The 15470-nt window shown below is 48.4% G+C and overlaps 1 protein-coding gene across 2 annotated transcripts in view; it reads right to left on the bottom strand.

The window, feature by feature from the left end:
- Positions 1-10649, bottom strand: part of KCNQ3 (potassium voltage-gated channel subfamily Q member 3) — a 247838-nt gene extending 237189 nt beyond the window's left edge. Inside the window, exon 1 of one of the 2 annotated variants that reach the window (XM_032468217.1) lies at positions 9827-10649. In XM_032468217.1, coding sequence (XP_032324108.1) covers positions 9827-10212 — 386 coding nt within the window. In that variant the 5' untranslated portion in view covers positions 10213-10649. The remainder of the gene's footprint in view (positions 1-9826) is intronic. The other variant, XM_032468216.1, reaches the window with a different exon arrangement.
- Positions 10650-15470: the final 4821 nt, after the last annotated feature.

The following is a 15470-nucleotide window of genomic DNA, read 5'->3' as shown; positions in this document are numbered from 1 at the left end:
ATAAATAAATAAATAAACAAACAAACAAACATAATTACCTCCCCCCTCCAAAAAAAAAATACATAAATAAATACATGAAATGAGTACCACTTAAAAAAAAAAATAGACAATGTAGAGAAGTGGCTGTCAGCGCCCCTCCCCCATCCCTCCTCAGTACCCACTCCCAGCACCTGCCAAAGATGGCCTTCTGCAAAAGAACAGCTTTGGCATACGGCCCCATTTTTACCTAAGGGGTATTTCTGAGAGGCAGTATCCCCAGGATCAGCCCTGAGCCAATGATGGATAGAGTCTGAGGATACTTCTGCACTGTTCTGCACTGCTTTCCAGGGTCCCCCAGGAGGACCAGCCTTAACTGCCCTCCACAGAAACCTTGAGGATCCATGCATCCTTACAGTCTGCTTCCTCTTTCTTATTTTATTTCCCTACTTTCTCCAATTTTACTTATTTTTCCAATTTTTCTTGGCATCACCTCCTAAATCATGCATTCTCAATAGAGATGGCATTGCCTCCAAGTGGGCACAACTGGTTCTTGGAGGGTGGGGTTGGGGGAAAAAATGTTACTCTTTTTATATCTCAAGCCTAGACACACATACAGTACATAAAGAGATACACAGTATGCCTGTTGATATTAAAATGTCAGAGGTGGGGGCAATCAGGGGGGGAAAAAGTCTAAAAAGAGTCCTCAAAAGGGATGTAATGGAAACAAGATTGCACAGCCCTGCGTTCAATAAACTGCTTGCACTGAGCGCTGGGCCGCAGGGAGCTTCTGGAGGGACACAAACTAAGATGTAGCGTTAGCCTCTGCTGAGCACATCCATGAATTCACTCATTTAATCTTTTCTTTAATTCCCTGTAAGGCAGGGAATACTAGGGCCATTGATCAGATGGAGACACTGGAGCTATGCGAAGTGCAATGACTTGCTAGCCCAGCAGGACTCAGGGTGAGAGCTTCGGTCTCCTGGGGCCAGGCTCTCAGCTGTACCTAGAAAAGCCATCAAGCGTGTTCAGCCCAACGTGGGAAATAACTCTATGAATGTCAATGACTGCTGTTTAATGAAAATAGATCAGGCTTCCACGAATGGACTAGATGATGGTGCTGCCCCACAGGTGACATGGCAACAACTCAAGCGTGTAAAAACTTTAGCTATCATTAATATGATGGTTTCTGAAGCCCCAACCCAATGTCGGGCTCAAGGAAGATCAGAGTATTTTCTATGACTCTTGGTAGAGGGCTGGCTTTGGGGGGTTGGGGTGGAGAAAAGGGGACCTAGGCACTGGAAATTTCAACAGGAATAGAAATGCTTCTTGCAAGAGACCATCTGGCACCTATGGATGAATGTCTGATCACCCTGCACTTGGTTTTACTTTTTCTTCTGTTCGTTTGATCTAGATCCCAAGACAGTGATACCCAAAGAAACCACACCTTAGGGCAGACTGCCCACCCCACTGGTACGCAGCCCTTGGAGGACCACCAGGGACGGCGATGTGGCTGAATGGAGGCCAGCCTGGGAAGAAGGTCTGAGTTCAAGCCCTCCCTCCATCAGCAGAGTAACCTTAGGCAAGTTTCTCACCACCCCGAAACTCAGTTTCCTCTTCTCTATACAGTTCTGATAACCTCTGATTTTTGTAATGTGCCAAGTTCTCTAGGTTCATAAATCCCATAAACTGCTGTTAAGTAATATCTGCTGATTAGTTTGATTAGACTTGCTGAATTCTAATGTTTCCATCTCTGGACTGACCGCACTAGGTGCAGAAGCATCCAAAACTGATAAATGTGCGATGCGACTGAGCAGAAGCTGGCCTTTTAGGAACGGACAGGATTCTGGAGATAACATAGTGTGATAGTGTTGAGTGATTTCCCATTAGTGCAGATGACCTGGACTGGATGAGCACAGGCCCCTGGCTCAGTATTTTTAGGTCATGTTGGGTAATATTTCACCCCATCCCCTCCGCCAAGAGACATCTATCAAGATGGAGATGAACTTGTACTGCTATGGCAGGTTTACAAAGAATCTGATGGCAAAGAAACTCTACGTACAGGCTGCTTGTTCCTCATATACAACACTGACTTAGGAAAGCCAGATTTGATGAATTTGTAAGAAGGGACCTGCTATAACAGCCACTGTTACTAATTCTTCTCAAGCAAGTGTCCTGGTAGAGTTGCCCAAGAAGGGATATGATACACTGAGAGATGATATAAAAATGTTGGTTATTATTGATATGCTGGTTTTATATGCCCCAACTTGACTGTCATGCTCTTGCGGGATCCGAACAATTTTACATCTTTTAAGGAAGAGAGGATGGAGAGGAGGAAAAGGCGATCCCAGCCCTGTGGTCTTCAGCATGGAGAGAAGCCCATCTTAGGAGGCGCCCATGGACAGGACACCCCATGAGCCAACTGTGTATTTACTCCTATTCTTCGTAAACTACATGCAAGAAACAATCTTCTTCCCAAGTTATAACCCAATTTGTTCTCTCAAGAAAACATTTCAGGCAAACTCCTCTATCCCTTCTGTGGCAGAATAAAAAGCTCCATCCAACAGGGGTACAATTGGGATGGGGTTTGATTTGCATCCTAGGGCACCTGCAAACTAGGGGTGGCCTGGAACCTCAGTACTGACTGCAGTCTCCTTGGCAACAAACCTTTTTCTTTTCATTCCCCGAAAAGGTGATCATCTTAGGGCAGCCGGCATCCCTGTACACATCAGTGCTAAATTATAATGCTAGTGGGTTCCCGATTAAAATATGCAGTGATGATCAGGTGATGCAAGCCAGACAGAAATGTGGCAAATCTGTACGTGGGCAAATGCTCAAACCCAAAACCCAACAGTGGGACCTGTTTGCTCCTCCCACAACTTTCAGAAGATGCTACCTCAGAATGCCCCGCCCTCTGTAGCTTCCAAAGTGCTCCTGCACACACTGCCCCGTGAGATCCTTGCACCGATCCTACAGTGTGAGCATCTGCAGACAGTGGCATAAGGGAGGTGTTCAAATCACACAGTTAATGTAGCTCTTCAAACAGCTCATCCAGTGCATTTCCAACAAACCCACGGCTGTCTCGGGGACCCCACATCAGAACCACAGAGCAGTGTCTAAAAAGGGTTTTTATTCAGGCCACCTTTGATGATCTTTCCCTTGCTTTTCTGCCCACTGCTCTGTTGTTAAATAATGTCACAAATCTTGTTTTCATTCTGTCAAAACTTCAAAACCCAGGCAAAAAAAAAAAGAAAAGAAAAAAGAAAGAAAGAAAAAGAGAGAGAGAGAGGGAGAGAGAGCAGAACCTTGATTCTTCAGAAAATACCGTAGGGTCACACTTGACTTATGAACCTTTTAAACATGAATGGAATCTTTTTTAATGAATACAGCCTGGAAAGGGGGAGCTTCCAAATCATGCAAAAATAGTGATTTAGTCTTCAGTTCCATTGAAGAGAGCCTTCTGTTCTCCAAGTAGGAGGGGAGACGAGTCAGCCATCAGACAATCAGCAGATTCCTTCATCTTCTCCCCGCCTGCTTACACCTCCTCTGGAAAAGCCTCCCCCAACACAGGAGACCTAACAGTGTCTTCCCCTTTCTGCAGGCCTGGCTCCCTCATCTGCATTCTATTACCACATTTGCTAGACTGTTTAAATGTGGTGGTTTCCAGTCTCTCTCTCTCCATGGGGAAGGGATTACAGTTCATCTCCCTCAACGGCCTGGCACAAAGCTTGGCACTTGAGTCCGTATGTGTGGCCCTGAAATGAATGAGCTTAGCGTGCTCAGCTGCACCTTTCTAGTGCGTGTCTGTCATCACCTGGACAAAGCCCAAGGCGGAGAGGAACCCTGAGGGACTGTCTGTAGGGAATCCGCGAATCTAAGAAAGCCTGTTCAGTTCAGCCAATGGTTCTCAGCCTGGTTTCATGTTGGAATCACCTAAGGATGCTGCCTGGGACCCCAAAGAGCTAGGGTATCAATTTCTGGGGTAAGGCCCTCATCTGTATTCATGCATGTGCTCTGTGTTGTCTGTGTTTGGTCTTTAAAGTATTTTTAATTTTTTATTAATTTTTTTAAATTAGAAGAGTAACATAATCCACACATATGTACTCCTCCCCTGGATATTCCCACTGTTAATATTTTTGCCACCTTTGCTTCCTTCTCTCTCTTCCTCTGTGTATACTGTGTACACATACGCACACATACACACTTAGTCTGTGTGCCGAAGCATTTGAAAGTAAGTTGCAGATTTCATGACACTTCACCACTAAATAGTACCGCACGTATCTCTTAAAAAATAGAACTTTCACCTGCGTAACCACAATGCAATTATCATACTCCAGAAATTAAATCTGGATATAATAATGTCATCTAATACGGAGTCCATGTTCAAATTTTCTTAACTGTCCCTATAATATTATCCTTTATTGTTATTTATTTTTTTCAGTTCAGGGTCCAGTCAAGAATCATGAATTGCATTGGCTTGTTCGTGTTTTCTCTAGCTTTACTGACATACAATTGACACATGACATTGTATAAGTTTAAGGTGCACGAAGTGATGATTTAATATACATAGATTATGAAATGATAACCACGGAAGGTTCATCAACACATCCAACACCTCATGTGGTTGACCTTTTTTTTTTTTTCTTTTTGGTGAGAATTTTTAGAATCTACCCTTTTAGAAACTTTCAGTTACACAACGGAGTTATTTTTAACTATAGTCACCATGCTGTACATCACATCCCCAGAACCTATTCATCTTATAACTGGAACTTTGTACCCTCTGACCATCTTCACCCATTTCCCGTACCCCCCACCCCCCCCCCACCTCTGGCAATCACCAATCTGATCTCTGTTCCTGAGTTCAGTATTTTTAGGTTCCATATGTAAGTGAGATAATACAGTATTTGTCTGTTTCTGACTTACTTCTCTTAGCATAATGCCTTCAAGTCTCATCCATGTTGTTGCAAATAGCATGACTTCCTTCTTTTTTATGGCCGGAAAGTATTCCACTTGGGGTATGTACCACATTTTCTTTATTCATTTATCCATTCATAGATACTCAGGTGTTTCCATATCTTGTCTATTGTAAATACTACTGCAATGAACACGGGAGTGCAAACAGCTCTTCAAGATACTGACTGCATCTCCTTTGGATATATGCCCAGAAGTGGGGCTGCTGGATCATATGCTAGCTCTAGTTTTGATTTTGAGAGGAACCTTCATATTGTTTTTCCATAGTGGCTGCACCAGTTTCCATCCCCACCAACAGTACATAAGGGGTCCCTTTTCTCCACAGTCTCACCAACACTTGTTATTTCTTGTCTTTCTGATAATGCCATTCTGGCAGGTGTGAGGTGACATCTCACATGGTTCTGATTTGTATTTCCCTGGTGGCTAGTGACACCGAGCACCTTTTCATGCACTTGTTGGCCATTTGTATGTCTTCCTGGAAAAATGTCTACTCAGAGCCTTTGGCCATTTTTAAATCAGACTATCTGCTTTCTTGCTGTTGAGTTGTATGAATTCTTCATGTATTTTGTCCCCTTCCACAGTGGCCTTTTCATTTGGTTGATCACTTTTTTGCGATACAGAAGTCTGATGTAGCCCCGCTTTTGGATTCTCAAGCATTGCATTTGGCTGTCACAGGTCTTCAGCCTCCTTTAACTTAAACACTTATCTTCATCTTTGTTTTTACAACACAGACCCTTTGGAAGAGACCATGCTGGATATTTTGGAGGATGGCCCACGATCTGACTCTGACTTTATCTTCATGATTAGATTCAGGTCGCTTTAGGCACGACTGCAGGTGTGTTGTACACTTCCACTGAATCATTCAGGAGGAGGGGAGGGTCGGTCTGCCTCCTCATACGCAAGTTTGGTGGCTCTGGTTAGGGTGGAGTCAACCAGATTTCTCTTACAGTGCCTTCTTGCCTGGGGGAGTCACATATATATCAAAGTCAGAGAAGCCACACCACTCAAAGTGTGGTCTGCAGACCAGCAGCAATGGTCTCCCCTGGGAACTTCCCCAAATGAGTGTCAGTCTCTCTCTTTTACTCTTCTTGTGCCTTGTTTTCTGTAGAGGACAACTGTGACAAGGTGATAAGAGCACCACCTACTGGTTGGAGGACTCGCATGTGATCCCAGTTCTACCACTGAAGTAGCTTCAAGAGCCTGGGCAGATCACGAAACTTCTCAGCATCTGTTATTCATTTCTAAAAGAGAGACACTGGGCATCCTCCCTTCCAGCACGGATGGCCATTCAATGTGAGCATATTTCCTAGAAAGTGACAAAGTGGCACCTGTGGTCATTGCCATTCCCGGCACAGAGCATCCCTACTGCCGAGAGATCTGACATTGTGGGCTGTTGCTGCCAGCCCTTTACTTGATTTCATTCTGCTTGAGAGGTTTGAAAATGTCATTAAAAGAGAGCCAGTAAGAAGACAAGGAGTTCATAAAATGAAAAATCTAGTAAGATTATTAGAAAGGAGAGGGGGCATGGATTCTATGAGGGGTGCAAGAAGGCAGATGGAGTATGATTGAGAGGGGAAGCAAAAGAGAAAGAATATTTACTGAAATCTACAATGTGTTGCAGGAAGTAAAGGAGAGGACGTGACCACCGGTTGACCCATGTACTGGCTTCTCATCCCTCCAATGCCAGAAACGGACTCGCCCACTGGTCCCACAGTGGGAGACATTTTCAAAGACACAGCCTTGAATAAGTATGCGTTGTTGAGACCATCCTGATAATGTACGTTACTGAACCCTGTTAAGTGCTCTCTATAAACTTTTAAGATGATGGTGGACAAGGGCCTGACATCTACTTGTCTTGCTGCCCAAGACAAGCCTCATATATCAGTTCTCTGCTTCTTAAATCTGCCACCTATTAATCTGGAGTGATCTGCCTCTTTCTTCAATCTCTCCTTGCCCTCCATGTATTGTGGACCACTTTCAGATTTCACCTGGGGAACTCCTGAAGTTGCAAACCAACACAATGCAAGGTTTAGGTGTTTAATATCATCACCTCAATTAAATTTCACAATAACCCAGGGGTAGGCATTATTACAGCCATATCTGAAATAAAGAAACTAAAATCCAGGAACGTAGGGGAAATTACCCCAGGTCACACAGCAGGGAAATAGCAGAGTGGATGAAACCCAGGTCTGACTCCAAAGACTATATTTTCACCACTGAAGAAAGAATGATATAATACAAATCATCTCACACCTGTCAGAATAGCTATTATCAAAACAAAAACAAACAAAAAACCACAAGAGACAACAGGTGTTGGTGAGGATATGGAGAAATTGCAAGCCTTGCACACTGTTGGTACAGATGCAAAATGGTGCAGCTGGAAAACAGTATGGAGGTTCCTCAAAAATTAAAAATAGAACTACCATGTGATCCAGCAATCCCACTTTTGAATATTTCCCCCAAAATATTATAATTAGGATCTCAAAGAGATAGTAGCCCTTCCGTGTTCTGTGTTCACTAGAATACTATTCACATTAGCCAAGATATGGAAAATGTCCATCAACAGATGAATGGATAAAGAAAACGGAATACCATTCAGTCTTTAGAAGAAGGAAATTCTGCAGTACATAACATCAATGCCAAGTGAGCTAGGAAGAGGAGGCAGAGGCAGGACTAAGAGCCCTCTGTTACCGTGGGGAAGGGGCACCCAGGGATGCCTAGTGAAATACCCAGAGTCCCCGGTTGTTGGCAGAGGGTCAGAACTGGAATCCAGGCTCAGAAATAGAGGTGACCCACGGCATTCACACGTGAGCTCCAGAAACTGAGCCACGTGATCCTGGACAAGTGGTTCTATCTGTTTTAGTTTTCATATCCTCACTGATCAAATGTACGGAACAATTCCCACATCATAGAACCACAATGAGAATTAAATGAACTAAATGGTTTGCCTGTGGGAAAGTGCCTGGCTAAGTATTCAATTCTTCCTTCTTCCACAGTTTTACACTTTCCTGGATGCTCTCTGGGAAACTGAGATTATAGGTTTGGCATTCCCAAACCTGCTACTGGGTGATGGCATAATTCTAGAGAAGGATAAAACTGAGGCCTTGAGCTATCCTTTCCCCAGACTGGGCAAGGCTGGGCTGGAGTCCTGGCTGCTAAAGGTAGGAGGGGAAGAAAGAGGGAGCCCACAAATTCCAGTGGGACCTCAGGTTCGGAAGTCAGCCAATAGGTACTGAACACCATTTACGTGCAAAAGGACATGAGAGGCTGTGTATGTTCGCGGGCACGCAAATGATCTGTATGCTTTTTTATTATCACATATTCCAGTATTATCTTCAGTTCAGTTTACCTAAATACAGTGCTAGAGTCAGAGATGAATATATTTTAATCCCTTTTCACCACCTGAAGAAAGCAAATGGAAGAGTAACAATGGATAACCCTTCTCTCCAGCCACCAACACCTGCAAATACACGCAGACATGGATGCCAAAGGGTGGACCACCCAAAACCCATGCTCCCTCCGGCTCGTTCCTTAGTTTCCAGCAGGCATGCTTTCCAGGCTTCAGTAACCTCTGATGAAACCTGTTGCCAAGCCTGAGGTTCTGTGCGGATGCCCCCACCTGGTGGCCAAATCTGGAAAAGCCTTTCCAGCCAAGGAAGATTGGCAGGTAGTGTAACACCACGGCTCCCTGAACGCTTTCCCACAGCATCAGCCATGGGTCAACTGGAGAAGGACAGAGAGGAATATCCACTGCTAAACGCACAAGAGGGGTAAAGGTCCTGGCCAATTCCCTGCTAAACCCCTGGTGATGGTACAGCCTCCTAAAAAGCAGCCATCAGGATGACTAAGCCACAAACAGGAGGCGAGGGGCACCTGGAAGTACCCTGGCAGCCCCCACCTCCCCTCCTGGGAGAGGAGCCACCACTGCCATTCTCTTCCTCTCCCCAGACACAGCAGGATTTTTTGTAGAGAGTGTCAGGTGCAGAAGGGAATACCAACTTCCTTCTAGCCACGCATTTACATCCTGTCAAGAAGGAGACTGCTTCTAAGGGAAGGGTGCCCAGGGGTGCCCAGCCAAAGCTAGACAAGGGGAAGCAGTTGAGGTTGAGGGGACATTAAGACCAAGTTATGGGGCTATTTTGGCCAAAACAAAACCCAGTCCTCACCTACTGGCACTGTTAAGCCCCTATTCCCTCAGTCTGGGCTTGCAGCCTGGGATTCATAATCAATCTCCCTCTATCCCTCTCTCTCATTAGTTCCCTAAAAAGAACCCCCAAACATTCATTTTGATCAGTCCCCAATGAGAGCAAACAACGTTTCTTCCCATATCAGAATGGAGCCCAAAGAAGGGCAGCACAAGCAAGCAACGGACACCCGCACTCATCCGCGCGCGCGCACACACACGCACACCCTGCTATGGGCAGTGTACCACTCCCATCCCCAACTCCAGGATGTATCATCTAAACTCAGCAGCGATGCAAGAGAAGGGACCCACCCCAAGCAGAAACACAGTGCGCATGGGAGGATCCGCTTTATCCCGTTCAATCTCCTCATTAATTGGAAAAACCACGTAATTCTTTTAAGCTTGAGTACTAACAACCGGAGAAGCTGCCATAAATGCGCACCCGCACGCACACAAACATGTCAATCCAATCTCCGAATCAACTGAGAAGCCACGCTCGGATCTTTGAAGCCCTGGTGTCCAACACCCAGGGAGGGGTTCACAGACACAGAGCCAGACACAGCAGAGGGCAGACTCGTCTTCAATTCAGAGGACGCGCGCCCCTGGACTTTGAAGCCCCAGAGACATCCTCAGCTCCCACCCCGAACCCCACCACGCGCCGCCTCCAAGGGGCGCCCCGAGCGGCCCGGTACTCACACGAGCGCGTGGTAGAGCAGCGCCCAGCCCCGCGGTCTCTCGAGGGCGTCGTAGATCAAAGTTTGGACGCGCCGGTACTTGGCGTTGTTCCTCTTGACTGGGCGGCTGAGGGGAGTCTTGGCCAGGAGCCCGATGCCCTGCGGGGTCCTCCGCAGCCCCTCGTCACGGCCGCCGCCCTCCAACAGCAGGGTCCCGTCTTTGTCAGCTCCGGCCCCGAGCGCCAAGGTGACTTGCTCCACGTCGCCTGGCGCCAGCCCCACTTTCCGCTCCTCGTCGCCGGCCGCCGCCGCGTCCCCTCCGGCCGGGTTAGCTGCCCCGCCGCCTCCGCCGCCCCCGTCGCCGCCGCCGCCGGCCGCCCCCGCCGCCTTGCGCGCCTTGAGCCCCATCTGCCTCGCCCCCGCCGGCCGCTTCGCCTTCTCCGCTGCTGCTCCGGGAAGAAGGGGCGCTCCGGGTGCGTGGACGAGGCGGCGGCGGCGGCTGCAAGCCCGGGAACTCCAATGCCATGATCCGCGCGCCCCTCCCCACCCCCCACCCCCAAAGCAGGCAAAGGCGGGGCCCCGGGAGGCAGGGGGCAGAGGTCACATCCCACGCAGGTCAGCCGCGGGACCCCGAGGAGCGCCGGCCGGGGGCTGCGGGGAGCGGGCGAGGGCGCGCGAGGCTGGCGCGGAGGCGCTAGGGCGCGCGGCGGCGGGAACCTGGCACCGGCGCTCCGGGGCCGCGGCGGCGGCGGCGGCACCCGGGCCGGCGAGCCCGAGACAGCATCGCAGTTTATTTACAAGCCGGGTGCCAGCCGCCCTCCCTCCCGCCACACGCGCCGCCGCCGCCGCCTCCTCCCTCCTCCGCGCTCCCACCCGCGCCCCTCCCCGCCCGCTCCAGCCTCAGCCTGGCCACGGCAGCAGCGAGCGAGCGAGAGAGCGCGCCGCGGGCCGAGCGCACGCTGCCTCCCTCCCTCCTTCGCCGGGGTGGGGCCCCATTGTCCCGCCCCGTCGCGGCGGGAGGCCCGGGCGGCGCCTCGCCCCTCCCCGCCGCCCCCCGTCCCTGCGCGCCCCGCAGCCCGGGGATCGCCAGGGCCGCCGCCCGCGCCGCGGAGCGGCCGTGCGCGCTGCGGCCGCCGAGCTAGGCTCTGCGTGCTCTCCGTGCTCCCGTGGGCGTTAGGGCTTTCCCCGCGAGCCGCGCGGAGGGAGAAGAGAAAAGAGGAAGGGACTCGGGGGGGGGGGGGGGGGTTGTCTCTTTCTCTGCGTTCTCCTGGCCCCTGCATCTTTACGTTTTCTTGTCACCTCCCAGCCCGCCTTCTCAGCTTAGGAAGTAAAATCCAAGTTGCAGGTTTGGCCAAGGCCGAGCGCACCGCGAAGCCATCGGCTCGCTTACGGGGGTGATAGCAAAGCTCGTGGCTCCCTGTTTCCTGCGGTTCAGGGTTTCGGCCCCTGGTGGATAGATAATTCGGCCCTCGTCTCCCTGGCTCTTGAATAGCACCTCCACCAGCTAGGGTGAGCAGAGAGGCTGAAGAAACAGGACACGGGAAATTGGCTGCCCTCCTAACCTATGCTCTAGTCAAGTCATTCCCTCTCTTGCCTGAGTTTCTGTTCATGAGTTCAACCAATGACTAAACCCACGTGAGAGATGACGCTCTATGAACAGGGCATAGGGTCCCTGCGCTCAGAAAGCTGGCATTCTGGCAAGGTGGAAAGCGCTAACAGAAAGACAAACAGTATAAATTTCCAAGACTGGTAATTCAATGAGGAAAGAAAATAGCGTGCTGTACAAGAAGCGGGGAATCCTGGCCGGTCCTGAAAGGCCTCCTTGAGGAGGTGACATCTTGAGGTGAGATTTAAATGGTAAGCTGGAAAAACTAGGTAAACGTCCAGAAGAGCCTTTCAGGCAGCAGAACCGCAAAGGTGAGGTGCGGTTTGCGCTAACTGAGCTCAGGGGAGAGGAGACGAAGGCGAGGCCTCGGTTAGGCGAGGGGCAGAGGGGTGCGCCTGGTTAACTCTTTGGCAGAAGACAGTGAGGGTGTTGGCCTTTGAGCCTAACTTCACCCCTCACGCCCCGCCCCCATCTCCTCACCCCCGCCCGTACTTCTATTGTCGCCACCACCTTTGGAGAAACCCTTCATCCAGCTGCCCCGCGGTACCTGGTGCGTACTTTACTTTCCACTCTCCCCCTCTTGTCTGCTGGCTTGGCTGGAGGGGAGAGGTTGTGACGTAGGCCAAGCCAAGAATCTACCCCTGGTGTCTAGGCAAGGAGTGATCAGAAGGTCTGCGTGTTGAATGTGGCTCTGGATTTGCCTGGAGGAGTCGGCCAAGGAGAGTGAAAGAGAGAGAATGGCGAGGGGAACTGGAGGAGAGAGGGGATGGGGAAAGGGAGAGATGCTGGAGGAGGGGAGGAGGAGTGGGGGAGGAGAGGAGAGAAGAAAGTGGGAGCTTACGGGGTGGAGAAGGAGGAGGAGGACCTATGTGATTGACTGTCAGAGGGGAGAATCTCAAAAATCTGGGAACCAAGAAGGGTGGCGTTTCAGGAAGGGAGTTAAACCATAATACAAGGCTGAAATCCTTAAAATGGTGTTGCATTGGAACAAAAATTAACTGCTTGATGCAACAGAATAGTTTGCCCAGAAAGTGACTCCAATGTGAGAACTTAATATAAAAGAAGTCATGAAAACCCAATGGAGAAAAATTATTCCTTGTCAGTGGGCTCGGGACGGGTTTGGTGAAGATTACATGAACTGGCATATGGAAACGTGACTCCCTGCACGGTAGGACCTCCGTAAATGTTTATGAACAGATTAATGCTCAGCAATGAGTTGGAACTTGTGAGTAACCAGTCAGAGCAAACTCTGGGAATGAGGAAAACTGTGGAGAAAGGGAATCACCTGGATGAGGAAGGCTCCAAGTGAGAGCTGGGCACCTGAAGCCCACTCTCCAACATTTGTCAGTCCCCCAGCCCCTACACATGCATATATGTTCTGTCCCTGTCCAATCCAAACTACCTAGAACAATTCTGCCCTTCATATTGGAGCGTCTTTTCTAAAGTTACCCTTCCCCCTCAGTCCCTTCCTGTTTTATTTAGTCATTCCATTTATCACTGCCTAAAATGATCTTATTCACATTTTGTTCACTATCTTTCTAAGCAAGTGCAGGGTCTCAGCTTCCTATCCCTGAAGCGTAGAATAACTCTCGCTATATAGTAAGCTCTCAGTACTTACTGACAGCATGAAAGAGTGATGAATAAGTGAACACAGAATGCCAAGACCCCAGAACAATGCCTGGCGGCTGATGAAGCATTTGCTATATGTTGGTGTTTGAGATTTTTGCTTTTGTCTTTTATTGTTGTGAAAGTCTTTAATCTTAGGAAATCTTAGTACTCTTGCAATGTCAGTAACATAGTGGCAAAAACATTCTGACAGTACTTAAAAAGCCTCACTAAATAAATAAAAGGACACTTATCAAGGACCACATAGAAAGAAAGCATAAGGATTCATTATTGTGCAATTAATTAAAAGTTCACATTTTCAAAATGACAGTTTGGACCTCAGGCATATGAGGAGGCTTCTATTTTGCTGAACGCCTCAGACTGTCAAAGATTAGTGTTTTAAGTTCAAGTGCAGGGGCTATCTTCATGCTCCCCTGTAAAGGATGAGGCAAAGTCAATATCGAATTCATAACTCTAACCCAGTTAAATCCAACGGTAGGGAAGCTGCCAGGGAGTTTGGAAATTGATTTGCTTCAATGGCTTTATAATCCAATGGAGAGTGTTTTTCAGATAGGGAGTTTGAAAATGTCACAAAAAATGGGGTGGGTTCTGAGTGCCATCTGGGGGACTGTGTAATCTCAACACCTTATAGCACAGAGTCCAGCTAATGGAAATCAAACATCCTATATCCCATTGGAAGGAATCTTCTTTGAAGCCTAGAATCCCAATAGCCTCAGCTATCAACTGGTGTTTGTACCAAGACAGAGTTCAGTGATGGAGTATCCTCAATGGTCAGAAAGGGGGCCATAGTGCAGATAACAGGGCACTCCTCCCAGGGAATCTCACTGTCCGGGCTGATGAACTCTCTCTTTTTTGCAGGTAGGGAGCCTTGCTGGGAATGAATAAGAGAGAGACCAAGAGACCTTCCCTGAGCCTCAGTTTCTGCCTCTGTAAATCCTCCTTCCCATGGCTGTAGGCATGTAGTGGCAAGATGAACAGAAACATGCTTGTAGGGAGATGACAATGCTCCCGTGATGGTTACTGTTACTGTCATCAAATGAGCAGGGCAGTATCTCAGGTTCATAGGAACAGGCAAGTGGGGGCCCTGCCTACCCTCTCACTGTGCTCCCAAAACACATTAAATAACGGTTTTAGATTATGTTTAACTTTACTTTTATTATTTGTTGCACAAGAAGTGCATCTAGTTGTAGAGAAATTATGAAATATAAATCAGTAAAAAGGCAACACTAATAATTTGTCATCTTGTTGCCCAGAAGTACCCTCTGTTCATATTCTGGCGGCGACTACTGGCAACGCTCCTGCGTGTGCCTGACCCACAAACAACGAGACCAAAGCTGAGCCCCCAGTATGGCGCTTCTCCGGGGGTCCAGCCAGCTACCTGGTGGCAGGATGATTATGTTGGACCTTCCTGTCGGGGGTGAGGGAGACGTGACCTCACCAGAACAGACACAGCTCCTGGATACAGAAGTGCCTCCGCTGCCCACAATGCTTCCAGCAGCATCACCGTCCACAGACTGAAGAATATCTTAATCACTGTCATAGAATTCGACATAAAACTACTTCTGATCAGATCATGTATCCCCACAATGCTTGGTTATAAATCTACCTCTAGGAGGAGCCAGTGAGACGAGTCTTTGCAGCTAAGGAGACACCCTTTGCTTTTTTTGGAGGAAACAGGACAAGCTCCGATCTGGGGTCTTGTGAAAAACCCAGGCCAAAAGGCAATATGTTTGGGAAGGAAGGCTTCCATGCCCCCCCCATATGTATTTTTTGTTCTTGAAAACCCAACTACAGCAAACCCTCAAATTTGCTGCCTTCTTCCCTTCCTCACGCCTTTGCTTGCCTTCCTTTCCCTAAATTTTGGACCACTCTACTTTAGGGCTCCCTCGCCAGTGACAAACCTTCCCGGGAATGAATCAGATGATAACCCTTCCACCTGACCCCCAGAGGGATGAGAGCAGCTTAAAGTATGGAATTTAGACCCCAAGACAAATTCCAGTCCTCACTCTGAGACTTTGAGCTTAGTGACCTTGGGCTAGATGCTGAACTCATTTCCAACCTCAGTTTCTTCATCCTAAATGATCTGAGCACCATTCAGGATCCATGCTGACTAGAGCTTCCCAGCCTGCGATGTGCTGTGCCGTTAACTCGAAGATGTCTGGACACGTGACTGTGGAAGGCAGCCCGAGTCAGGCGTGATGAGGGATGACTGAGCTCCAAGCCACGGGGCACTCACCTTCACTCCAGATGGCAATAATTAAAGGCTTAGATTTGGTTGTTCTCAGTTGGAAAAAGTGTTTCTTTTTCTTGCCTCACGTTTGCTGTTCTTACGTTAACCTTTAAATTTACTTTGCGTCTTTCTTCATGTCTCTTTTGCTTTTTCTTTTAAATAGTTATATTGGGTAAAATAGTCTATTTATCCGTCTTAGGAATT

This window comes from Camelus ferus, chromosome 25, assembly GCF_009834535.1.
Source record: "Camelus ferus isolate YT-003-E chromosome 25, BCGSAC_Cfer_1.0, whole genome shotgun sequence".
NCBI classification, from domain to species: domain Eukaryota; kingdom Metazoa; phylum Chordata; class Mammalia; order Artiodactyla; family Camelidae; genus Camelus; species Camelus ferus.
The sequence above is the reverse complement of the archived record's forward strand: the minus strand, read 5'-3'. Positions and strand labels throughout refer to the sequence as shown.